The sequence below is a fragment of the Macaca thibetana genome, chromosome 10 (assembly GCF_024542745.1).
Source record: "Macaca thibetana thibetana isolate TM-01 chromosome 10, ASM2454274v1, whole genome shotgun sequence".
NCBI lineage: Eukaryota > Metazoa > Chordata > Mammalia > Primates > Cercopithecidae > Macaca > Macaca thibetana.
The window spans coordinates 54,173,602-54,200,318 of NC_065587.1; the positions used below are offsets into that span (position 1 = coordinate 54,173,602).

A 26,717-nucleotide genomic window follows, 5' to 3' on the forward strand; every position below is an offset into this window, starting at 1 on the left:
GGCTGGAGTGCAGTGGTGCGATCTCGGCTCACTGCAATCTCTACCTCCCAGGTTCAACCAGTTCTCCTGCCTCAGCCTCCGGGGTAGCTGGGAGTAAATTACAGGCGTGCCACCACACCCAGTTAATTTTTTTCTTTTTTTGTAATTTTAGTAGAGATGGGGTTTTATCATGTTGGCCAGGCTGGTCTCAAACTTTTGACCTAGTGATCTGCCCGCCTCAGCCTCCCAAAGTGCTGGGATTATAGGCGTGAGCCAGTGTGCCTGGCCTGCTGTTTTTCTTTTAACAAATATTGAGTACCTAGGACCTAAGTGCTGTGGACACAGCAGTAACTAGGACAAGCTCTTGTGGAGCTTATAGTTTGTGGGTGATCTCGATAATAAGCACAGAAACAAACAAGGTAACTGTGGATCATGATAGATGCTGTGAGAAAAAAAGAAAAAAAGCCCAGGCAGATGTGACAGAGAACACCAGAAGGGGAGGGCTACTTTGAGAGAATGGCCAGCGAAGGCCTTGCTCAGAAGGTGGCCTCTGAGTTGAGATGTGAAGGAGGCTATAACAAAAGCCGGGGAGAAGTGTTTCAGCAGCAGGGAGGAGTGCAGAAGCTTGAAGGTGGAAACAACTGGCTCATTTGAGGAAGAAAAGGATGGAACGGGCAGAGGGGAGATGGTGCATGAGCAAGAACCTTGTAGCAGGTGGAGAATTGGGTTCACCCGACCTCTGCCAGTGGCATTTGAGTGTTGAGGGCTCCCCCTTCTGGAAACACTCTTTTCTACAGGCTCCTGTGGTCACACTTTCCTGTGTTCCTCCTACTTCTCTGGCCACTCTTTATCTTAGCTTTCTTTGTTGGTTTTTCCTCCTCAATCTGGTTCTTTTCCCTCTATCCTCTCTCATTACATATTCTATCTGCTCTCACCTATTCTCACAGCTTCAATTAGTATCTATAAACCACGACTCCATAATTCAGCTGTAGACAAAAGGTTATCCTTTGAGCTCTAGACTTGTATATCAAATAGTCTGCCCCATGTCTATGCTTGGATGGCTCAAAGCTGCTAATCCATAACTGGATTCATGTTCTTCTCCAAACTTTGTCCCTTTTCAGTGAAGGGTGAACAAGTCTCATACATTTGTGTGGTAATCTAATTCACACCTGTCTGCTTAAGTAGGCTGTTAAGTTCTATTAGAGCAGGAAGCTTATTTGTTCATTTATCGTTTGTTTGTTCCTTCATTAATTCAATAATTCAGCAAACTCTGTACACATACCAACAGTCATATTCCAGGGCTGGGAATACAGTGGTGAACAAGATTAGGCCTCAACTCTTTTTTTTTTTTGAGACGGAGTCTCACTCTGTTGCCCAGGCTGGAGTGCAGTGGCGCGATCTCGACTCACTGCAACCTCCGCCTCCCGGGTTCACATCATTCTCCTGCCTCAGCCTCCCGAGTAGCTGGGACTACAGGCACCCACCACAATGCCTGGCTAATTTTTTGTATTTTTGGTAGAGACGGGGTTTCACCATGTTAGCCAGGATGGTCTCGATCTCCTGACCTCGTGATCTGCCCTCCTCGGCCTCCCAAAGTGCTGGGATTACAGGCATGAGCCCCTGCGCCTGGCCAGGCCTCAACTCTTGTAAAGCGCAAGATTTTAGCAGAGGTAGGAGTGCGAGAGGAAGACCTCTCTGATATTTAAACTAAGATCTGAAGGAAAGAAGGAGCCAGCTTTATAGAGTTAAGGGTAGAGTACTCCAGGTACTAATAACAGCAAATGAAATGGCCCAAGCTTGTGCTGGAGGAGCAGAAAGGAGTTCAGAACAGCCAGAGTATAGTCAATAAAAGAGCGGTGAGATGAAATGAAGTTAAAGAGGCCGGGCGCGGTGGCTCAAGCCTGTAATCCCAGCACTTTGGGAGGCCGAGATGGGCGGATCACGAGGTCAGGAGATCGAGACCATCCTGGCTAACCCGGTGAAACCCCGTCTCTACCAAAAAAACACAAAAAACTAGCTGGGCGAGGTGGTGGGCGCCTGTAGTCCCAGCTACTCGGGAGGCTGAGGCAGGAGAATGGCCTAAACTCGGGAGGCGGAGCTTGCAGTGAGCTGAGATCCGGCCACTGCACTCCAACCTGGGCAACAGAGCGAGACTCCGTCTCAAAAAAAAAAAAAAAAAAGAAATGAAGTTAAAGAAGCAGGCAGAAGCTGGTCCAGGGTGAGCTCTGTGGGTCATGGTAAGGCATTAAGACTTTATTCTCCCTGCAACAGGAAAGTCACTGAAGGGTTTTTAAAACGGGGAGTGACATGATCTAATTCATCTTTACAGAGATAAGTCTGGCTGCTGTGAGAAGAGCGGATTGGAACTGGGTAACAGTGAATGTAGCTCTGGACTGAGATATAACTGTGTGAATTATGAACAGCTGAATTGGCTTCCAAGCCACAGGACTAGATGAAAACAGCTATGAAAACAGTGAGTCATGAAAGAGAAGGGGTCTGAGGACTGAACTTGGGAAGGCACCAACAGTTAGAGGCGGGGGGTGAGGGAGAAGAGTGGGCAATGAAGTTGGAGCAAAGTCAAGGCACTCGAGCCAACAGAGGAGTGTTCCAAGAAACACGAAATGATCCACTGTGACAAATGTCACTGAGAAGCTGAGTAAGTTGAGGCAGTTAGGGACCAGAGGGTTTGACAACACAGAGGTTACTAGTGACCCTGACAAGAGGGGTTCCAGTGAAGTAGTGGGGACTGAGGGACTGAAGCAAAAACAAAACAAAACAAAAAAGTGAACAGAATGAATGGGATGTGAGAAAGTGAGCCAGCAACTGTTGGTGACCTTTCCTGATGTCTCCCTATAAAAGGGTGATGGCAACAATTCCTACTAATAACAGCAGCTGACACATGTAAACAGGTTCTCTATGTTGGGAACAGTCACTTATAGACCTGATGTCATGCCTCCTGACCACACCAGAGAGGCAGGGAGGCAGCAGGGTGCTCATCCCCATGATACCAAATGGGGCCATGATAACTTGATCCACCAAGTACCTGCAGAGGTGAGACCGATCTTAGCTATTCGAATTATTGTGTGCCTTAAGCCATTTCTTTTTTTTTTTTTTTGGTTTGCCTTTAAAAATTTTTTTCTAGCTCTATTGATGTATAATTGATAAACAGAAATGGTATATATTCAAGGTGTACAATGTGGTGAACTGACATATATATACATAGTGAAATGATTACCACAATGAAATCAGTCAACACATCCACCGCTACCATTTTGCGTGTGTGGACACTTAAGATCTATGGTCTTAGCAAATTTGAAGTAAACAATAGAGATAAACTATAGTCATCATGCTTTACGTCAGATTGCCCAGAACTTGTTCGTCTTATAACTAAAAGTTTGTACCCTTTGATTAACATCCCCCCACTTCTCCCCTCCAGCTACTGCTACTCTACTTTCTGCTTCTATGAGTTTGCTAAGCCACAATTTCTTCATCTATAAAATAGTAATTAAAAGATATCTTCTGGCCGGGCGCGGTGGCTCACGCCTGTAATCCCAGCACTTTGGGAGGCTGAGGCGGGCGGATCACAAGGTCAGGAGATCGAGACCACGGTGAAACCCCGTCTCTACTAAAAATACAAAAAATTAGCCGGGCGCGGTGGCGGGCACCTGTAGTCCCAGCTACTCAGGAGGCTGAGGCAGGAGAATGGCGTAAACCCAGGAGGCAGAGCTTGCAGTGAGCCGAGATCGCGCCACTGCACTCCAGCCTGGGCGACAGAGCGAGACTCCGTCTCAAAAAAAAAAAACAAAAAACAAAAAACAAAAAAAACACAAAAAAAGATATCTTCTGTACACAGTTTCTTCTGAGACATAAAAGAAATAATGCATTTATCCTGGTACCTGACATATAGCAGCTACTTCCCTTCCCTGTAAGCAACGGCCTCAACCTATCCAGATATATGGCTTGTTGGGCATTCCCCAAAATACCACTAATGGTAAGATCACATTTCTTTTTTTTTGAGACAGAGTCTTGCTCTGTCACCCAGGCTGGAGTGTAGTGGTGCCATCTCGGCTCACTGCAACCTCCGTCTCCCGGGTTCAAGCAATTCTTGTGCCTATGGCTCCCAAGCAGCCAGGATTATAGGCGTGTGCCACCATGCCCAGCTAATTTTCGTATTGTTTGTAGAGATGGGGTTTCGCCATGTTGCCTAAGCTGGTCTCAAACTCCTGGCCTTGAGTGATCTGCCCACCGTGGCCTCCCAAAGTGCTGGGATTACATGTGTGAGCCACCACGCCCGGCTTAGGATCACATTTCTTATCAGAGGCTCGAGAGCTAAACCTTGTGCCTGCATCTCTTGTCCCCCTTGGTCTCACCTGCTCCAGGCAGCTCCGACAGGCTTCCTGGATCAGCTGCTCTGTGTCCACCTCTTCCCCAACATTGTCTCGCACGTTCAGTGCTGCCTTCTGGAAGAACTAGGGGAGCACAACAGAGGACAAGGTCAGAGTCCTGTTAATGGGCATCAACCTGAAGGAAACTGAATACAAGACAAGCAAGACAAGCTTTTATCCTAGCCTCATACAGAAAGGAAAAGTGATTATAAGCAAGGTTGGGATCGGCCAGATTTATAGATTCACATTTCAGGCTCGACCTCCTCCCTTTATTCCCTCTCTGAAGGATATAATCCTGGAGGTGCCCAAAAGATTGATGTGTAAACAGTGCAAAAAATCAAAGAATAACCCAAATGTCTAAGTGTAGCTTAAATAAATTATGGCATACCCACACCATGAAATGCTAGGCAAATATTAAAAAATCACAATAAAGGTGATGTAAGAGAATATAGTTTTGACAGGTAAAGGTATTCATGATATACCTCAAAGTGAAGGAAGGAGATTGTAAAACAGTTTGGTATAGTGTGAGCTTATTTATGTAACACAGCACAAGCAAACACAGAGACAAAAGAATTCCAGGGATATACGCTGAAGTAACAGGTGATATTGTGGGTGACTGTTTTCTTCTCTTGGCTTATCTATATCCTTTTGATTTTTATAATGTACATACGTTACTTCTTTAGAAGGAAAAAAGAATGCCTGTGTCTGAAGTGAATAGGCCAGGGTAGGCCAGAAAATATATTAAGATAGCAGAAAGTCCTAATTGAATTCTGACTGTCCAGTCTGAAAGAAACATCTGTGGAATGGAGAGGAGTGAGACTTGACAAGGGCCCCAGGATGCCAGCAACCCCAATCGACTGTGAAAAGGGAAGGGAGAAGGTTTCTCTGCTGGGTACAGGGAGAGTTTGAGCCTGAATACATGAGAAGATAGGCGATGAGGTCCCAAAGACACCCGGGAGGCACTTGTGAATGTCCTCATAAAAACAGTCATCTCTAGAAAATGCCTAGTCAAGTAATGCCTAGAAAAACTGTCAGTTATCTCTGGGGTATAGGAAAATTCTGGAACCTAAACCCAGTACTTCTATTGTGAGAGACAATTATGGGAATGTGCTGCCATTTCATATTTAGCAAGGTTAAATGCCTCTGTCATTAACATCAAACCAACAAGACTGTGAATGGACTCGATTAGAAACCTCAAGAGTTTTAAGAGGAAGTCTTCAGGCCAGATTAAATGATCAGATGAGTTTAATTTAAAACAAAAACCTAAAAACTGGAGATGAATACTGGTATTCAATATCAACCAACTGAAAGCCAGTTAAAATAGTTTAGGTACTTTACAACCAGCCTGTGAGGTGGGCAGTGTAATGGACATATGGTGAGTGTAAGCTATCTCTGGATCTGAGAATGAAATCAGATCATGAATGAGGCATTCTCAAGCACTGTTGTATAACCTTTCTAGAGAGCAATTTTCTTGACGGAAAAATAGGTTTTCGCTTTTACCCACCAATTCCATCTCTGGGAATTTATCTCAGAGAAATACTCTCACATGTAAACAAAGATGTACATTCACAGTGTTCATTATAGTATTGTCTGTAATAGAGAAAAACGAAAACAATCTGAATATTCTAGGGGCTAGCTTATGGAATTTGGTCCATCAAATAGATTACTCTGTTGCCATTACAAAGGAATCGGGGGGAACTATTATGTACTGACTTAGAGACATGACCAAAATATGTCAAGTAGGCCAGGTGCAGTGGCTCATGCCTGTAATCCCAACACTTTGAGAGGCCAAGGCGCGAGGATCACTTTAGGTCAGGAGTTTGAGACCAGCCTGGCCAACATGGTGAAACCTCGTCTCTACTAAAAATACAAAAAAATTAGCCGGGTGTGGTGGTGCACACTTATAATCCCAGCTACTTGAGAGGCTGAAGCAGGATGATCACTTGAAGCTTGGAGGTGGGGGTTGCAGTGGGCCAAGATTGTGCCACTGTACTCCAGCCTGGGTGACAGAGGTAGAATCCATCTCAAAACAAAACAAAACAAAAGTATGCCAAGTAAAATAAATCAAGTTGCAGAACAGTTGTGTGTAAAATGATTTCTTTTTTTTAATGCATATGCACACACACATACCACAAATAAACCTGGGAGACTATATAGTCAACGTTAACAATTTGGTATTTCTGGGAGGTGAGTTTTAGTGACTTCTGGCTATATTGTTAAACATATCTGTACTGGCCAGGCACAGTGGCTCATGCCTGTAATCCCAGCACCTTGGGAAGCTGAGGCAGGAGGATCACCTGAGGTCGGGAGTTTGAGACCAGCCTGACCAACATGGAGAAACCCCATCTCTACTAAAAGTACAAAAGTAGCTGGGTGTGGTGTTGCATGCTTGTAATCCCAGCTACTTGGGAGGCTGAGGCAGGAGAAGCACTTTAACCTGGGAGGCGGAGGTTGCAGTAAGCCGAGATTGCGCCACTGCACTCTAGCCTGGGCAACAAGAGCAAAACTCTGCCAAAAAAAAAAAAAAAAAAAAAAAAGGTGGGGTATGGTGGCTCGCACCTGTAATCCCAGCACTTTGGGAGGCCAAGGCAGATGGATCACTGGAGGCCAGGAGTTCAAGACCAGCCTGGCCAACATAGCGAAACCCTGTCTCTACTAAAAACACAAAAATCAGCCAGCCATGGTGGTACACACTTGCAATCCTAGCTACTCAGATGGCTGAGGTGCAGGAATTGCTTGAACTTCAGAGGTGGAGGTTGCAGTGAGCCAAGATCTTACCACTGCACTCCACCCTGGGTGACAGAGCAAGACTCTGTCACAAAAAAAAAAAAAAAAAAAAAAAAAAAATTCATCTGTCCTATTACTCGCCTGGCTTATTTTCCTCTAGTCACACTGGCCTATTCATTGCTTTGATGTGCCAAGCACACTCCTGTCTCAGAGCCTTTACCATTTCCTCTGCAACTGGACTGCTTCTTCCCCAAGTATCTGCATGGTTTGCTTTTTCCTCACTTATTCAGGTCTCCACTCAAATGTCCTCTATCAAAGGCTTTCCTAGCCACAATCTATAAAACAGCAACCCTACTCTCTACTGGTTGCTCTCTTTCCCCTGTCTTCTCTCTTTCTCTAACACAGCACATATTTGTTTACAGAGAGCATATGTTCTGTTTACTGCTACATCCCCAGTGACTAGAATAGTGCCTGGTAGTATAGTAGTCATTCAATAAATACTTTTTATTTTGAGAGGGAGTTTTGCTCTTGTTGCCCAGGCTGGAGTACAATGGTGCAATCTCAGCTCACTGCAACCTCTGCCTCCCAGGTTCAAGATTCTCATGCCTCAGCATCCCGAGTAGCTGGGATTACAGGTATGTGTCACCACGCCTGACTAATTTTTTGTATTTAGTAGAGATGGGGTTTCAGCATGTTGTGTCAGGCTGGTCTCGAACTCCTGACCTCAGGTGATCCACCTGCCTCGGCCTCCCAAAGTGTTGGGATTACAGGTGTGAGCCACAGCGCCCGGTAAATAAATACTTCTTACATAAATGAATAAATGTAAGAGGAGGAGATTTAGGAAGAAAAACAAAGAGTTCAGTTCTGAACATACTGAGTTTAAAGCATCCTCTTTTGGTACATTTAAGTAAAGTCATGTGGAAATTTATTTATAGGCCAGGGAAAAAACCCGTAAATAATAATAATAATGGTAACTTTATTTATCTACATATATTTTTCGAGAAAGGCCCTCACTGTCACTCAGGTTGGAGTGTAGTGGTATGATCATAGCTCACTACAAACCCAAACTCCTGGGCTCAAGTGATCCTCTCGCCTGAGCCTTCTGAGTAGCTGGGACTACAGGCACGCACTACCATGCCTGGCTAATAAATTTTTTTTTTTTTTTTGTAGTAGAGATGAGGTCCCACTATGTTGCCCAGGCTGGTCTCAAACTCCTGGCCTCAAGTGATTCTGCCTCGGCCTCCCAAAGTGCTGGGGTTGCAGGTGTGAGCCATTGTGCATGGCCCCAATAATGGTGATATTATTAAACAACTAATAAAAGTACTTACTGGACACTTGTTATGTCCTAAGTGCAGTGCTCAGCACAGTACATTTAAGTCATTTCATCCTTACAAGAAGTCAGCAAAAAAAAAAAAAAAAACAAAAACGTGACAGTGAGTGACAAGGGCAGATTAAAAAAAAAAAAAGATATCTGAATTACCCTCAAGGAAGGGATAAAATTCTTGGGGGATTAAAAATTTGAAAGCTGGCCGGGCGCGCTGGCTCACACCTATAATCTCAGCACTTTGGGAGGCCAAGGTGGACGGGCAGATCACTTGAGGTCAGGAGTTTGAGACCAGCCTGGTCAACAGTGAAACCCCGTCTCTACTAAAAATACAAAAATTCGCTGTGTGTGGCGGTGGGCGCCTGTAATCCTGGCTACTAGGGAGGCTGAGGCATGAGAATCGCTGGAACCTGGGAAGTGGAGGTTGCACTGAATCGATATCATGCCACTGCACTCCAGCCTGGGTGACAGAGTGAGACTCTGTCTCAAAAACACAAAACAAAACAAACAAAAAAACAAAAAAAAAAAAGGAAAACTTTAGATATCTGTGTGTAGGAAAGAGACGGACTGGTGATGCAAGGAAGGACTGGGCTCCTCATGAGTCTTTCCAGTTATTTTTTATCCTGTGTCCCTCTCACCTTCATGTACTTGTTGAAGACAGTCTGGATCTCCTCATTGATGCTAGGCTGCAGGACAGCTCGGAGGAGATCCATAGAGATGGCAGGATCTGTGAAACTGCATTCAGGAGGGAGACAGGGTGAGGGGGCATGTCCGAAACATATTCTTTCTCACCCTGCCCAGTCAATTATGGACATAGAATTCTTTAACAATACTAGACAACTTTTACTGAAAACTAGCTACATGCTCAGATTTTGTTCAAATCACAAAGGCATGACTTTATTTCATTCTCATAACTCTATGAAGTGGGTATTATTTTCAAAGTTTTTTTTTTTTGGACGGAGTCTCACTCTGTTGCCCAGGCTGGAGTGCAGTGGTGTGGTTTTGGCTCACTGCAACCTCCGCCTCCTGCGTTCAAGCAATTTTCCTGCCTCAGCCTCCCGAGTAGCTGGGATTACAGGTGTGCACCACCACACCCAGCTAATTTTTGTATTTTTAGTAGAGACCGGGTTTCTCCATTTTGGTCAGGCTGGTCTCAAACTCCCAACCTCAGGTGATCTGCCCGCCTCAGATCCCCAAAGTGCTGGGATTACAGGCGTGAGCCACTGCACCCGGCCATCTTTTTGTATTTTTAGTAGAGACAGGGTTTCTCCATGTTGGTCAGGCTGTTCTCAAAGTCCTGACCTCAGGTGATCCACCCACCTCAGACTCCCAAAGTGCTGGGATTACAGGCGTGAGCCACTGCGCCCGGCCCAAAGTGTTTTTATGAAATATAATACTTATTATACAGAAAAGTCTATACACTTTAATGAGTAATTACAGTGAACATCCATTTCACCACTACCAGCATCCCAAAGGCCCACCTTGTGCTCTCTCCCTTCCCTGAGATGGATACTATTAATCCGTCTTTATAGTTGAGAAAACAGGGGCTCATCAGAGGCTGCATGAGAACACAGTTGTCTGACTCCAGAGCCCGTGCTCTTAAACTCCATGCTAACTGACCTCTTAAGAGCCCTCAATCACAGAGCCAGTGAATGTGAGGGGTCTTAGGTATTTTTTATTCCCCAACCCATCTCCTGTGCCCTTCCCCATTTCGTGAGTTCAGAGAAGGAAGTGACTTGACTAGCTCAAGATCACACAGAGTTACAGGATCGGAGTCTCCTCTTTCTCAGTCCTGTGCTCTTTCTACAGGCTGTAGATCTCCATAGTCTTGTGCACTGGGGATCCCAAAGCTGCCATGCAAGCCAGTGGCTGGGATACAAGTCCCATGCAGGGCCAGCCTTACCTTGTTGTCATCTGTGAGCGGCGGCCCCTCCGCTGCACCTGCCGGTGCTTTATCATTATGTTCCAAGGGTTCTGTGGGGACCAACGGAACAAATGTCACTGCGGCCTGTGACACTGGCGTGGGGTGGAGGTGGAGGGTGGGTATGAAGTTAAACCTAAACATTCCTGCTTCTCAGATCCGTCACCATCTCTCCCGCCTTGGGGTATCGGGGGAGGACAACAGTTGGAAGGCCCCCTCCACAAAAGAGGAACTGAGGAAGTTTCCTGCCTTAAAAGTCCCGACCCTGCCTTCTGGCACGGCAGGAGGAAGGGAAGCAGTGTTTACCGAGGGTCAACTCTGTGTCAGGTGATGTCCTGGGCGCTGTACCCGCCTTTATCTTCCCATCCCACAACAACTTTTATGAGACAGGTACTAATCATCTCCATTTTATAGAAGATGATCTGGGGACTCAGGGGGTCGACAGAGCTGGCCCACGTCACCTAGCTAGGAGGGCGGCACCAGAATTTGAATCCAGGTCGTCGGGCTGCGAAAACGCCAACCCCCTCTGCAGCTGCAGCCGCCGCGTTCTCGCCCGCGGGCCAGGGTCCCGGGAGCCCCGAGGCCCTGCCCGGCCCGAGCCCAGACCTCACCGGGGGCGCCCTCACCGTGAGAACCAGCTGCCCCGCTGCGCCCGCATCCCCCAGCTCCAAGCCGCCCCGCTCGGCCCCGCTGGGTCCCCGCGGCTGCTCGGCGTCGCCAGTGGCTCCCATGGCGCCCCCGGCCACCACAACTTCGCCGGACTCTGCCACCGGCCGGAAAGTGGCGCCGTGACGTCACTGAGGCGCGCTGCTCGTCCGCCCGGAAGCGCGACGCAGGAGCTGCGGGGTTACCATGGGAACCGAACCGCCGCTCCTCTCCCGGGACAGTTACACTTAGAGGCCTTGTGGTTGGAGGTCGTTGGGGCTTCCTCTCGGGAGGGCTGCCCCTCGATTGTGGAGTGTGGGTGTTCAGTGGCGGTTCAGTCAAGGGACGTTTCCCGCTGGGCCAAGGCCTGTGGATGACTGCGGGGTAGGAGGAGGGGAGCTGGTTTCTGTAGGCTGGGGTTGGGGAGCAGAGGGAAGTGTTTGGTGCAGCGACGCCTGCAGTTCAGTGTTTGAAGACTAGATTTTAATATGCTCTGCCAGGGGCGGTGGCTCATACCTGTAATCCCAGCACTTTGGGAGGCCGAGGCGGGAGGATCACTTGCAATCAGGAGTTCAAGACCAGCCTGGCCAACATGGCGAAACCCCGTCTCTACTAAAAATACAAAAATTAGCCGGGCCTGATGTTGGGCGCCTGTAATCCCAGCTACTCAGGAGGCTGAGGCAGGAGAATCTCTTGAACCCAGGAGGCGGAGGTTGCAGTGGGCCGAGATCACGCCACTGCACTCCAGCCTGGGCGACAGAGGGAGACTGTCTCAAAAAAGCAAAAAACAAAAAGCAAAAAAACCAGGCGTATTAGGCACATGTTAGGTCGTCATCAAATGTTAATTATGCCGAGATTGTGCAGTGAGCCGAGATCGCGCCACTGCACTCCAGCCTGGAGGACAGAGGGAGACTCTGTCCCCCCCCCAAAAAAAAAAAAAAAAAAAAAAAAAAAGCATATTAGGCACATGTTAGGCCATCAACAAAAGTTAATTATCTCCATAAGCCAACATCAATCTTATAACAATAAGGGCAACTTCCTGGCTCCAAACTTTTTCATCCTATTAGGGAGGTTTTAACCTTGTACCTGCCCATAGGACTAAGCAGTGCCAGTGGACACCATTGGGTATCACAGCTGACCAAAGGCATAAACAGGACAGATAAAGAAAAAAAGAAATAGAGGAAAAAGAAATAAAGGTGGTATATGTAGGCAGACTATCTGAGTCATACATAGCAACTGTTCTCTTGAGTTCTGCCAGCTAGCCTTCATACAGTCCAAGAATGGCCTGTGTGGGCTAGAGGGACAAAGATGTAGGTGTTTGGTGCTTTTTCATTAGTTCTTAACAAACTCAACTACTGCCTTTCTGTAGGTTTTTGATAGTTTCTCCCCCCCCTTTTTTTTTGAGACAGAGTCTCACTCTGTTACCCAAACTGGAGTGCAGTGGCATGATCTCCACTCACTGTAACCTCTGCTTCCTGGGTTTAAGCTATTCTCCTGCCTCAGCCTCCCAAGTAGCTGGGATTACAGGCATGTGCCACCACGCCTAGCTGATTTTTGTATTTTTAGTAGATACAGGGTTTTGCCATGTTGGCCAGGCTGGTCTCGAACTCCTGACCTCAGGTGATCTGCCCACCTTGGCCTGTTTGATAGTTTCTGAGTGGTCTGTTCCATTCTGTCTTTTCTGGGTTGCTAGGATGAACAATTTTGTTATGCTTGGTTATGTTATTAGCTTTGGCTATTTTCTTAAGCAGTGTCATGAGTGCCTCCCTCTGTCATTTGGGCTAAAGCCAGGTCCTTCCAATGCCCTTTAGGGCACTCTTTGATTCTTTTTCCAATGGCCATCCTTCCATTTTTCCAGCCACCCACTAGGTTTCTCATCATCCAGGAATATTGTGTATATTGCTTATAGAGTTTGATCCTCCTATCACATGTGCCCTTTGGAAGTGCCAGGAATTTCCCCACACTCCAGCAGCCAATCCCTCTTCCTCTTGTCAGGAGAAGATATTCTTGATAGTATTGTGAAAGGGAAGGCTTTGGGACTGGGTTTGGGGCCATCCCTAGTCCTGCCCATACCTCAGCTGATACTCTGGGCAAGGTGTACAACTCTAGCCTGAACTAAGCTCTCATCCCAACTCTCAGCATCATCATGATGTTAAGCTGCCTCTTTCTTGTGAAGGCACTTCTTGCTCTTGGGTCCCTGGAATCCTGGATAACTGCGGGAGAACATGGTGAGCTATCATTTGGGATCCCTGGCCAAGAGTAACAGAAAGTGACTAGAGGAGAGAAGTCATCCCCTGCCTTCTGCCAGAGCAAGGTTGCTCGTAGGTGGAGATGATCATCTCTGTAGGACAGGACTGGATGAATAGATTCTCAGGATGGCCTGGGTCGTTCTTCCTGGCTTTCTTTACCCTCTCTGGACAAGGAGATAAGACTTCCAGTTGGGCTTACTAGAGGTTCTAGCTTTTCCCTAGAACTCATTAAATGAGAACAGGATCATCCCAACCTTTCTCTCTCGTTATCTGCGGGATGGCTGCTCCTTTAGTAGTGGTGGATGTATGTTAGTATTTGTGTATTAGGAGGGGAAGGTGGTTGCAGAATTTTTTTTTTTTTTTTTAAGAGACAGAGTCTCATTCTGTCAGCCAGGCTAGAGGGCAGTGGTGCAGAAATATTTTGGATAGAGATGCCTGGAGGGGCTGAAGATCCTTGAAATATGTTTGGCCTCCATTCCCCATTTTTGAGGCCTGGCTAGTTACCCCAAACTCACATGATATCTTTTGCAGCAAAAGAGGGAGAATGCCCTCCTGATAAGAACCCATGCAAAGAGCTGTGCCAGGGCGATGAATTGTGTCTGGCTGGGCAGAAGTGCTGCACCACAGGCTGTGGTCGGATCTGCCGAGACATTCCTAAGGGTATGTTGGCATGAGGGGCAAAATCTGGGCGTACTCTCTGACATTGCCTCTGGGATAGATGGAAGCAGAGAGCTTCCCACCTCCTAGGTTGCCTCTTGAAGTCTCGCTTGCCTAGAGTACTTCTTCTTTACTCTTTTAGGGTTCCTCCTCCTTTAACTATTCAGAATTATTCAGTGCCCCCAGTTGTCAGGAAAGAACACACCATCGATTATCTATGTCTTTTACTTTCGACTCAAAGTTCCTGTGAAGGCTGGAGGGAAGAGTTGTAAAGGGAAGCCTGTTTAAGATAATGATTAAGAAAGTAGACCCTAGAGCCAAGCAGACCTTTTTAAGCCTTAAGCCTTAGCTCTTTATAAATCGTAAGCTTTTAGCCTCAGTTTCCTCATCTATAAAATGGGGGTAATTGTGAGGATCAAATGAGATGTTCATGGCGCAAGGTAAACATCAATAAATGTTACAGTAAATATTTGCTATTACTATTGTTGTTATTATTGTCTCTTTGTCTTAACACCAGGGTTGAGAGGCTTAAATGAAGCTCAGGGCTTCCTTTTTCTGTTTTTCCCCTCTGCTGTGCCCGTGGGTGTTACCAGGCACTATTTTCTCTCTCTCTCTCTCTTTTTTTTTGAGACAGAGTTTCGTTCTTGTTGCCCAGCCTGGAGTGCAGTGGAGTGATCTCGGCTCACCACAACCTCCGCCCCCCGGGTTCAAGTGGTTCTCCTGCCTCAGCCTCCCAAGTAGCTGGGATTACAGGCATGTGCCGCCACGCCCAACTAATTTTGTACTTTTAGTAGAGACTGGGTTTCTCCATGTTGGCCAGGCTGTTCTCGAACTCCTGACCTCAGGTGATCTGCCCACCTTGGCCTCCCGAAGTGCTGGGATTACAGGTGTGAGCCACGGCGCTGGGCCTATTTTCTCTTTTCTTTGGCTGTCTCCCTTTTTGCTATAGGGAGGAAAAGAGATTGCCCCAGGGTTATTCGGAAACAATCCTGTTTGAAAAGGTGCATCACTGATGAGACATGTCCAGGTGTAAAGAAATGCTGCACGTTTGGCTGCAACAAGAGCTGTGTAGTCCCAATCTCTAAACAGAAGCCGGGTAAGAAACGCTGTCCCCACACCTCATGGTCTGTTTGGTCTGCTTATTTATTTCTCAAATATGCACATATCAACTTGCTGGTTTTACTTTGCTTTGAAAACACAAGTGTTTTCAAAGTGCCTGCTATATTCTGAGAACTTAAAAAAAAAAAAAAGATATACAAAATGTGCACAAGCCACGATGATTTGTGGTATGTGACATGGGCAGAGAGAGAAGGGTGCCAGAAGGGCAACCTCGACTTACCCTCATTTGCAGACCGCTTTGAAAACTGTTGGGTAGCCGGGCGTGGTGGCTCACGCCTGTAATCCCAGCACTTTGGGAGGCTGAAGCAGGCTGATCACGAGGTCAGGAGATCAAGACCAGCCTGGCTATCACGGTGAAACCCCGTCACTACTAAAAATACAAAAAAAATTAGCCAGGCGTGGTGGAGGGCACCTGTAGTCCCAGCTACTCAGGAGGCTGAGGCAGGAGAATGGTGTGAACCCGGGAGGTGGAGTTTGTAGTGAACTGAGATCGCAACAGTGCACTCCAGCCTGGGCAACAGAGACTCGGTCTCAAAAGAAAAAAAAAAAAAAAAGAAAACCATTGGGTAATTCCTAGTTCCCATAATCAGTTGTGATATTCTCTGTTCTGTTAAAATCTTAGCCTGAGAATCTGCAGAGATGGCAAAAAAAAAAAAAAAAAAAAAAAAAAAAAGAATCTTGATGCCTACGGAAGGCGGCACACATTTCCCCACTCATTTGCTCCTGATATTCTTTTTTTTACTTTTTTTTTTTTTTTTTTTTGAGACGGAGTCTCACTCTGTCTCCCAGGCTGGAGTGCAGTGGCCGGATCTCAGCTCACTGCAAGCTCCGCCTCCCGGGTTCACACCATTCTCCTGCCTCAGCCTCCCGAGTAGCTGGGATTACAGGCACATGCCACCCCACCTGGCTAATTTTTGTATTTTTAGGAGAGATGGGGTCTCACCATGTTGGCTGGGTTGGTCTCATACTCCTGGCCTCAAGTAATCCACCTGCCTTGGCCTCCCAAAGGCTGGCGTGAGCCACCGTGCCTGGCCGAGAACTCACATTGGATTGGGTGGTTGAGGATGGCATGTCTGGAGTGACATTTAAGCTGCAACCTGGAGGGAGAGTTGAAGTTAGCCGGGTGAAGGGTATGATGGACATTCCAGGAAGAGAGAGAAGCACATGCAGAGGTCTTAAGATGACTAGGAGCTTGCCACATTTGAGAAATGGAAAGAAAGCTAGTATGGTTACAGTAGAAATGGGAGGGAGAGAATGAAGGCAGATGAGGATGTAGACCAGTGAAACTAGGGAGGTAGCAGCGGGGATGGAGAAAGGTGACACAGTTGAGAAAATTTGGAGGTAGAAGTGACAGGGCTCTGTGTTCTATTCCTTCTCTGTTCCCTTGAGAGGCCCCTAAAATGTGTTAGAAATTGATGGCATATCTTCTATGTCTAACCCCTTCCTATTTTCCTCTTGTTTCACGATTTTCATGGCTACTTTTGCTTATTTGTGCTTCCAAATATATTTTATTATAATATTATCTATTTTTCTCCATCATTCTCAAATACTAAGACATTCACTGGAGTGATGTTAGATATATAAATTAAATTAGCTTAGGGAGAACTGCTATTATTATAATGTTGAATCTTTTTTTTTTTTTCTTACCCTGTTTTATGGTACTGAAATGTTCATTTTTTTTTTTTTTTTTTTTTTTTTTGAGACAGGGTCTCACTCTGTTGCCCAGGCTGGAATGCAGTGGCACGATCTTGGCTCACTGCAACCTCTGCTCCCATGTTGAAGTGATTCTTGTGCCTCAGCCTCCTGAGTAGCTGGGATTACAGGCGTGTGCCACCATGCTCAGCTAATTTTTGTATTTTTGGTAGAGATGGGGTTTTGCCATGCTGGCCAGGCTGATATCGAACTCCTGACCTCAGGTGATCTGCCCACCTCGGCTCCCAAAATGCTGGGATTACAGGCATGAGCCACTGTGCCTGGCGTATGTTGAATCCTATGTCTTCCTGTTGATCAAGTGTATTTCGCATATTTCAGGGTGTTTTATAGTGTTAAAATATTTCTCCATAAATGTATGCCTAGGTATTTTATTTTCTTCTCTGCTGTTTTGAATGCCTCTTATTATGTTTTTAAAGGAACTGGAACCATTCTCTCATCTGAATGCATGTGGTGGCATGTTAGAGTGGAAAATCCTAGGTTTGGGTTGTCGGAGTCCTGGGTTCAAGCTTGAGGTTTGCCAGTTACTGGCCAGCAGGTCCCTGGGCAAGTCTTTTTGAGCCTTAGTTCCCTTCTCTGTAAGGTGGGAAGAATAAACTTTGAAGGCTTGTTGTAATTATTTAAATTATGCAAATTGTTTTGCCCTTAGTATATATTAACTTCCTTCCTCTTGCCTCCTAAGTGGACTGGGTCAGGAGGACAATTTCTTTTTTTTTTTTTTTTGAGACTGAGTTTCACTATTGTTGCCCAGGCTGGAGTGCAATGGTACAATCTCGGCTCACTGCAACCTCCACCTCCCAGGTTCAAGTGATTCTCCTGCCTCAGCCTCCCAAGTAGCTGGGATTTTAGGCATGTGCTACCATGCTTAGCTAATTTTTTTGTATTTAGTAGAGACAGGGTTTCAGCATGTTGGTCAGGCTGGTCTCAAACTTCTGACTTCAGGTGATCCACCCGCCTCGGTCTCCCAAAGTGCTGGGATTACAGGTGTGAGCCACCATGCCTGGCAGGAGTACAATTTCTAACCAGCCCCTTTATTCAAAACCAGGATGGTTTTCTTCTCCCCTGATCAATTCCTCTCTGAGACCCTGAAGCTCTGTAACATGTGACAACCTTTTTCCTTCCAGTCAAACCTCCCCAGGTAGGAGGCCCCTTGCTGGTAGCCATTGGGTCTGTCTGTGCCTGGCCTAGGCAGCTATCTTGGGCAGCCTGCCCATTTGAGAGAATGGAAGGTTGTTCTCCTTGCCAGGACTCTTAAGGCCCAGCTCTGGAACCAGCCTGGGAATCTGTCTCAGGCAGGTCACTGACTGCTGGCAGGTAGGGCTTGCTATAATCTTCCCAGTGTTTGAAGCTGAGGGCTGAATTGTAGGGGCTAAGGGCGAGGCTGGCACCCAGGCACAGTGCCTTTGTGAGCTGCTCTGGCCCCTGGCCAGCCCAGATAGGGCTTCCTTTTCCACTGGAGCTTGGCAAGCAGGCTAGAATAGTGATCTCCCGCAGATGTCCCAGAGCCTGCTGGGCTGAGTGGGGTTCCTAGCCTGGTGGGAGGTGATACTGGCTATTGCGTTGGCAGTTAACTACTTTCTACAGCTCCAGCCCTAGGGGAGGGCTAGGCCACTCACCCAACAGGACTGGTTGCTATACCTAACTCTACAGGAAGCTCTCTTTCCAGGGCTATGAAGAATTTCTGCTTTCCTTAAGCTCTGACATTGCCAGAGGTTTACCATGGCCAGTGCCGGTCTGTTTGGCACAGTGGAGACCAAACAGGTTGCCTTAGGGCAAGGGCAGATATTGGGTCCTGCTCTCATGACACTGTTCTAATCTGAACATGGATCTGTGTCCTGGCTCTTTTGCTTGCGTGCTGTGTGGCCTTGGGCAAGTCCCTTCATTTCTCTGAACCTCACTTTTATCATCTGTAAAACGGGGATAAGGATATTTAGTGATAATGCAGTTGAGAAGAAATGCATTTTATTTATTTATTTATTTAACCACTGGAGTGCAGTGGTGTGATCTCAGCCCACTGCAGCCTCAACCTCCTGGGCTCAGGTGATCCTTCTGCCTTAACCCCTTGAGAAACTGGGACTACAGGCACAAACCACTGTACCTGGTCAGAAATGCATTTTAAAAAGTCTGCAGTAAACCTGCCAGATAATGCTCAAGAGCTCATATGGTCATGCCAAGTACCTCTGTGTTCTGGTCCACCCGTTCTCCACCTCCCCACCTATCTGATGGCTGACCTGTCTGTTTACTCACCCACTTATTCATTTATTCACTGTATATTGAGTGTGGCTACCCTACCTGGCATGTAGGTCTGCAGTGGTGAGCAAGGCAGTCATGGTCCTTGCCCCCCTGGGGCTTTGTCATGGTGTGACAAACAGGAAATAATTGAGAAAACAAATACATAATAACCGCAAGATGTGATGAGTGCTTTGAAGGTAATAGAAGAAAACGGAAGGAGGCTACTTTCATTTGAGGTTGGAGAGGTAGGCAGGGCCCAGACTTTGGGGAGTCTTCAGGGTTTCTCTCTTAGGCTTTATTCTAAGTGCAACAGGAAGCCTTTGAGGAGGTTTAAAAGCAGGAGAGGCCTTGTCCAGTTTTAATTTTAAAAAGACCACTCTGCCGGTATATGGAGAATGGATGGGGGCAAGTGTAGAAGATGGAAGACCAGTTAGGAGGCTATTGTGGCAGGCTGGGAGAAATGATTGGGGCTTAGACTGGGGTGGAGATATTGCAGACGTAGAAAAATGGTAGGCGGCCAAGTGCTGTGGCTCAGCCTATAATCTCAGCACTTTGGGAGGCCAAGGCGGGCAGATTACAAGGTCAGGAGTTCGAGACCAGCCTGGCCAACATGGTGAAACCCCCATCTCTACTAAAAATACAAAAATTAGCCAGGCATGGTGGCGGGCGCCTGTAATCCCAGCTACTCGGGAGGCTGAGGCAGGAGAATCACTTGAACCCAGGAGGCGGAGGTTGCAGTGAGCCAAGATTGCACCACTGCGCTCCAGGCTGGGCAACAAGAGCAAAACTCCATCTCAACAAACAAACAAACAAAACAACAACAACAACAAAAAACAAAACAAAAAAACCCCCCAAAACCCAACAACGACAAAAAAGAAAAATGGAAGGCTTACATGTTTGTGAAGGTAGAATTGATGGGACTGCGTGAAGAAGTAAGTGGCTGCAGGCATTGAGGGAGACAGGGTATAAAGAAGGGTGGTAGATATTCAGCTTGAGCAGTTGGGTGATGGTGGTGTTCTTTTCAGAGACAGGGACAACCTGGGGGAAGAGGTTTTGGAGTGAAGATTCTGATTCTGGCCTGAGAGTTGTCTTCTTGGGCCCCCTCATGGCTCACCTCCCCACTGTATGAAACCTGACCACTCCAGATCCCCTGTGACCCTCTGTTTTGCTTATTAATCACATATGTATTATCTTTTATGTAGGTTGATGGCATGGCCTCCCTGTGTGTCTGGCTGACCCTTTTCTAAAACCTCACTGTAGGTTGTATAATTCTGTACATACATTATATATGTATGTACAGAAAAGAGTTAGCATAATAAGCCTGAGACTGCTCTTCTTAAAAAGCCTTGCTGGCAAGGTTGGGCCTTGGCTGGCTTCTGGGAACTTGGATTTTGTGAGTGTTTGTCCTACTCTGACTGATAAGAGTGGTTCACTGTGCCTAAACTGTTTGTGTAAACATTGTGGTTTAGGCTGAACATCTGCTTTCCTTCTGAGAGTCTGGAATCTTGGTACGTGCTAGGCAGAGGGTGTCTGAGTGACTAGCCCCCAGTAGAGACCTTTCACAGTGAGTCTCTAATGAGTTTCCCTGGTAGAAAACACTTCACACATGTCACAATTCCATGCCAGAAGAATTAAGTGCATCCCGTGACTCTACTGGGAGGACTCTTGAAAATTTGCACCTGATTTCCTCTGGACTTTTCCCTTTGCTGTAATAAATCATAGCCATGGGTATGACTCTACACTGAGTCCTGCTAATGAATCACTGAACCTGGAAGTAAGTGGTCTTGAGGACTCCCTACACACTGGTGCATAACTTTTCCTAACCCCTAAAACTATCTACCACTGGGTCTTCTCTTTTGGCAGAACTGAGTGGAGTGAGTCCAGTGCTTTTTGGTTTGTTTTTGTGTGATCCTTGTTGCAGTGTAGGGGCTCATCATGGTGTGTGTGTGTGTGTATGTGTGTGTGTGTGTATGTGTGTGTTTGAGACAGAGTCTCGTTCTGTCACCCAGGATGGAGTGCAGTGGTGTGATCTCGGCTCACTGCAACCTCTGCCTCACGGGTTCAGGCAATTCTCCTGCCTCAGCCTCCCCAGTAGCTGGGATTACAGGCACCCACCACCACACCTGGCTTTTTTTTTTTTGTGTGTGTGTATTTTTAGTAGAGACAGGGTTTCACTATGTTGACCAGATTGGTTTTGAACTCCTGACCTCAAGTGTTTCACCCACCTCGGCCTCCCAAAGTGCTGGGATTACAGGCATGAGTCACTGAACTGGGCCCATGATGTGGTTTAAAGGGCATGAGACCTTATGTCAGAGCTGGAGATTTGTGATTCAGTTCTGCTACCGTTGACCTCAGGCCGATCCCTGTCTCTGGTTGTCTGTCTCTCTATTTACAAGAGAAACGGAGTAAGTTTGTTAGCTCAGAGGGCCCTTCTTGGGTTAAGAAGTGCTGAAATTTTACTTTTCCAACAGCAACTGGCATCTTTCTCTCAGACATAGTGGCAGGTTGGAGCTGAGGCAGCAGGACAGACTGTATTTCCTGGGCTTCAGCTTCATTCCTTTTTTGGATAGCTTAGAGTCTTGGGATGGGTGGGGAACCGTCATCCCCATTCTGGCTACCATTCCTATTTCTCTTCCTGATTCTTGGTAAGCTAATTGTGAGGTGATTAGAGAGCATGTCTTATGAGGAACTGAGCTTACCTAGCATGGCAAAGCCAGGATAGTGAAAGACAGAGGATCCTGCATGAAAGAATAGCATCCACCAGGTTTTTTGTAAGGTCTCTGGGGATAGGAAAAGGACCAACCAGATTTCAGATGAGTATAAAGAGGTACAAAGGGCCAGGCATGGCAACTCATGCCTGTAACCTCAGCACTTTGGGAGGCTGAGGTGGGAGAGCTGCTTGAGGCCAGAAGGTCAAAATAAGCCTAGTCAACATAGTGAGACCCCGTCTCTACAAAAAATACAAATAATTAGCTGGGCCTGGTAGCATGTGCCTATAGTTCAGCTACTTAGGAGGCTGAGGCGGGAGGATTGCTTGAGCCCAGGAGTTTGAGAGTTTGAGGCCACTGCACCCCAGCCTGGGTGACAAAGCAAGACCTTGCCTCAAAAAAAAAAAAAAAAAAAAAAAAAAAGGAGATGTAAAGGCCGTCTAGCTTAAGTAGAAAGATAGCGTAATCTGGCTTGGAGGTAGTGAGGCCCCATTAATTTCAGGTGTTAGAGCTGAGAGAAAGGGATCATGTGGCAGGGATTCATGTATAAGGCAGGGTGTCAGACTGGGTGGCATTGCTGGTCACTGGTCAAAAGCGAGGTGCTGTGACCCTCCAGGCCTCCAGGAAGCCTGGCCTGGAAAAGGGTAGAGGTAAGTGCTCCCTGCCTGGTCTTGAGGACGAGGGCAGAGAGTAGCAGAGAGCTCCTGGCTTTGGTCATCTCAGGGCCAAGCTCAGCAAAATGGTGAAATCTGGGATGTATGGCACTCCTAGATTCTAGGGCACGTGGCATAATTTTATGAGAAGTTTATGTCACCGGGTTTTTCCACCAGGGAGATTTTTATGCTCCCCCTTCTCAACTGTGAGATAGAAGGCTTTTGTTCCTTGTTAAATGGATTTCAGTGTTTGTCAAGCAGGTGGGGAGGTGCAGGGAGATGCATTTGGTGGTTACAGTGACCACATTTTCTGAGTCAAAAATCAGGACACATAGTTTTGATGTGATCTCACAATAGCACAGGATATTTGAAATAGGGGCTGTTCAGGAAAATCCCAGGATACAGGGTTATGATGCCTGGGTTGTTTAGCTGCACGTATTCTCCTTGGATTCCAGTACTTGCTTTTTCCATCATAGGAGACTTCCTGGAGCCAGCTGTATGCAATCATACTTACCTGTTCCTACTCAGAGGCACTGAGCCAGTCTTGCTTTGGTTTTCTGCGAAATTCTTTAATTGCCTGTCACCTTTCTCTTTACTTAAGAAACTTGAAATAAACACTAAGACGAATGAGTCATGGTGAATTGGTTTGGTTTGGATGTGGCCTTCTTTGGGTGTGCCTGCGCCTGGGGCCCTGGCCAGTTGCCTGCATGTTTTAAGGGTAGAGTAGTAGAAAAAGTACTTTACCGCAAATCAAGAGGCTGAGTGTTGTCCTGCCTTGCTGCTGACTCACTCTGTAGTTCTGGGCAAGATCCTCCTCTGAGTTTATTTTAATAGGGAATGTGTTTGGCTGCACACAACAGAAAATTAATCATATAGGGGTTTGTTTTTCTCATACAACAAGAAGTCCTGAGGCTGGGATGGTGGCTCCATGATGCTAACAGGGATGAAACTATTTCCCTGTTTCTTCTTAGCAATTCTTCTTTTTTTTTACATTTACATTTTATTATTTTTTTATTTTGAAAGACGATGGTTAGATGCCACAAAGTAGGTGGCAATGCTTGAACCGTATGCGTGTTCTCAGGCCCAAGGGCCTTTTGCATCCTTGTCGAGGGGAGTGCTAACCTTCTCCCCTTTCATGCAACACTCCTTTGCAATTCTTGACCATTTCGTTATGCTGAGTTGCCTCCTCATTGAAAGAAGGCTGCTCTGCCTCTCCGTGTAATGTCTGTCTTTGGACTGGAAGAAGAAAGAAGTGAGGGAGCAGTTTGAAAGGGGTATTCCCTGTGTCAGGAGGACAAAAGTTTCCCAGTTTATGTCCTAGTTTGTGATCACCCCTAGTTGCAAGAGAATATGGGGAAACAAATCATTTTAGCTGGACCTGTTGCCTCTCAGAATAAACTTAGTATCCGGTATCTATTGCTGCATAACAAACCATCTCCAAACTTCATGACTTAAAGCAATATAGTTACTCTTTTTCACAGTTGTGTAGGTTGCCTGAACTTGGCTGGGCAGTACATATACCCACATGATATAGCTGTGGTCATTCATTTAGCTGCATTCAGCTGGGAGCTCAGCAGGGAGCTCAACTGGAGCCACCACGTCCAGGATGACCTCTCTTCTAGGTTCTGTCTCCGTGGGGCATCTCGTCATCCCATAGTATAGTTCAAGCTGCTTTATAACATGGCGGCTGGTTTCCAAGAGGAAGTATTCTGAGTGGACAAGCCCCAGTATGCAAGTGCTTATCAAGCCTCTGCTTACATTACATTTGCTAATGACCCATTTGTCAAAGTCAGTCAGATGGTCAAACCCAGAGTAGGCATGGAAGGGGACTACACAAGGGCCTGAATCCCAGGAGATAAAGTTCACTAGAGGCCACCATTGTAAATGTCTGCCACAGGGAGAATTCACGGAGAATATTGGCCACAGTGGGTTAGACCTGAACAGTGTTTTTCAAACTGTGAGTCCTGAAAGCAATTTAGTAACTAGGAAAAAGAAGAACTAGAATATAAAATATCAGGGTGGGCTGGGTGTGGTGGCTCACGCCTGTAATCCTGGCACTTTGGAAGGCTCAGGAGGGAGAATCACTTGAGCCAGGAGTTTGATAACAGCCTGGGGAACGTAGTGAGACTCTTTCTCTACAAAATAAATAAATAAAATTAGCCTGGTGGCTTGTGCCTGTAGTCCTAGCTACTCAGGAGGCTGTGGTGGGAGGATCCTTTGAGCGCGGGAGTTTCAGGATGCAATGAGCTATGATTGTGTCACCATACTTTAGCCTGGGTGATACAGTGAGACCCTGTCTCTACAAAATAAATAAATAGATAAATAAAATTAGCCAGGCCTGGTGGCATGTGCCTGTAGTTCTAGCTACCAGGAGGCTGTGGCGGGAGGATCCCTTGAATGTAGGAGTTTGAGGCTGCAATGAGCTATGATTGTGCCACTGCACTTTGGCCAGGGCAACACAGTGAGACCCTGTCTGAAAAAAATCAGATGTATTGCAGATACATGATACACACACATATGTACATTATATATGTATATAATGTATGTATATAAATACATAACTATATGTGTATATGACATGTATATAAATATATAACTATATATAAACATACACATGGGATACAATGAAAAATGTGTTTCATACTGTGGGCCTGAGCATCTCTGGGCTCCAATGCTTTGTTTCTGTAGCAGAGTTTGGTGGTGAATGTCCTGCTGACCCCCTTCCGTGTGAGGAGCTGTGTGATGGGGATGCATCCTGTCCCCAGGGGCATAAATGCTGCAGCACCGGCTGTGGCCACACCTGCCTCGGAGACATTGAGGGAGGTATGTTGGCTCTTTGGGGAAGAAATCCTTGAGTGTTTCCTGAAAAGAGTGCTTCTCTTTCCCTTCCTGAGAGGAGCTAGGATTCTCATTCTTCTTGTCCCTGTAGTCCTCCAACCCACAGTAACCGCTTCTTCTAGGGCCGAGGGGCCATGCCGACATTAAAAGAACTAGGGGGGAGGCACTGTGGGTCAGTAGGAACTACCTGGGCTGGAAGACAGACAGTGTGGCTTTTGGTCTTGATTCTGCTGAGGTTTTGCTCTGTGACCTTGGGTAAGCAAACCCTTCTTTTTGAGCCCAAGTTTCTTTATCTGTAAAATGAGGGAGTTGCCTAAGATCCTGATTTTCAGATCTAATTTTTAACAAAAAGCTTCTCCCCTGCCCCAAATGAAATCTTAGTTGGAAACATATATATATATATATATATATATATATTTTTTGAGACGGAGTCTCGCTCTGTCGCCCAGGCTGGAGTGCAGTGGCACAATCTCGGCTCACTACAAGCTCTGCCTCCTGGATTCACACCATTCTCCTGCCTCAGCCTCCCACGCAGCTGGGACTACAGGTGCCTGCCACCATGCCCGGCTAATTTTTTTTTTTTTTTTTGTATTTTTAATAGAGACGGGCTTTCACTGTGTTAGCCAGGATGGTCTCGATTTCCTGACCTCGTGATCAGCTCGCCTCGGCCTCCCAAAGTGCTGGGATTACAGGCTTGAGCCACTGCGCCTGGCCCATGCCCCGCTAATTTTTATATTTTTAGTAGAGATGGGCTTTCATCATGTTGACCAGGCTGGTCTTGAACTCCTAATTCACCTGCCTCGGCCTCCCAAAGTGCTGGAATTATAGGCATGAGCCACCGCGCCCAGCCGGAAAACACACACACACACACACACACACACACACACACACACACACACACATATAAACATAAAAGCATTCCTGTTCCAATGCCTTTTTTTCTTCAACATTTTTAAAAAACAAATATTTTTGAGTGCCAGGCACTGTGGATCTCCATTAAAGAATCATTGACTCTGGTGCTATCTTAGTCCCTTTAGATTCCCAGGCAATGCTCAAGGCTGAGGACAGACTCTTGTCCTTATGTAGCTTATAGGCCATCAGGGAAGATAGACATATTCCTTTTAAGTAAGAGATTATCATGAAGTTTGATGAGAGGAAGTATACAGGGTGCTACAGGACACAAAGCAGGGACATCAAACCTTGTCTAGGGTGGCAGAGGTCACCATGAGGAAGTGACACTATGAATCCAGAGCATAGGGGGAGAGGGTGGTGGTCTGGGAGGCTTGTCCCTGCCACATGTCACTCACCCCCACCCCAAACCTGCAGGGGTATCAATCCCTGAGTTACCTCTTGGAAACTCCCTTTGGGGCACCATTTGAAAACTCTGGGCTCAGAGTTCTCTTGGGTTCCTAAAGATTCTCAGATCCTCCAGCTCCATGGTTTCCCAGCCAGTTTAGTTGGGTCTAGTGAGGGTCAGGGGTTGATTGACCTAGAGCCTCTGTGTGTAAGTTCTAGATGGGAACATGGAGATGGCGGAGCTGACACCCTGTCCCTTTTCTTGTGCCTGTTG

General features: G+C 46.6%; 2 protein-coding genes and 1 non-coding gene across 5 annotated transcripts in view; 1 reads left to right on the forward strand and 2 right to left on the reverse strand.

Annotated features, from left to right (window-relative positions):
* The window catches only part of DNTTIP1 (deoxynucleotidyltransferase terminal interacting protein 1), a 505,046-nt gene that overhangs the window by 12,785 nt on the left and 465,544 nt on the right, over positions 1-26,717 (reverse strand). The window contains exons 2-5 of the mRNA XM_050806548.1: positions 10,963-11,113; positions 10,319-10,389; positions 9,054-9,150; positions 4,350-4,448 (exon numbers count right to left, since the gene is read on the reverse strand). Coding sequence (XP_050662505.1) covers positions 4,350-4,448; positions 9,054-9,150; positions 10,319-10,389; positions 10,963-11,113 — 418 coding nt within the window. The remainder of the gene's footprint in view (positions 1-4,349; positions 4,449-9,053; positions 9,151-10,318; positions 10,390-10,962; positions 11,114-26,717) is intronic.
* WFDC3 (WAP four-disulfide core domain 3) overlaps positions 11,195-26,717 on the forward strand; it is a 58,019-nt gene continuing 42,496 nt past the window's right edge. For 2 of the 3 annotated variants that reach the window (XR_007729240.1, XM_050806585.1), the window contains exons 1-5: positions 11,195-11,365; positions 13,121-13,209; positions 13,762-13,890; positions 14,837-14,983; positions 24,998-25,132. Coding sequence is in view for 1 of the 3 variants with exons in the window: in XM_050806585.1 (XP_050662542.1) it covers positions 11,355-11,365; positions 13,121-13,209; positions 13,762-13,890; positions 14,837-14,983; positions 24,998-25,132 (511 nt within the window). In the remaining 2 variants the exon portion in view is untranslated. The remainder of the gene's footprint in view (positions 11,366-13,120; positions 13,210-13,761; positions 13,891-14,836; positions 14,984-24,997; positions 25,133-26,717) is intronic. The other variant, XR_007729241.1, reaches the window with a different exon arrangement.
* Positions 23,328-23,453, reverse strand: LOC126929935 (U6atac minor spliceosomal RNA). Its single transcript, XR_007717367.1, has one exon. It is a non-coding gene; the product is annotated as a U6atac minor spliceosomal RNA (small nuclear RNA).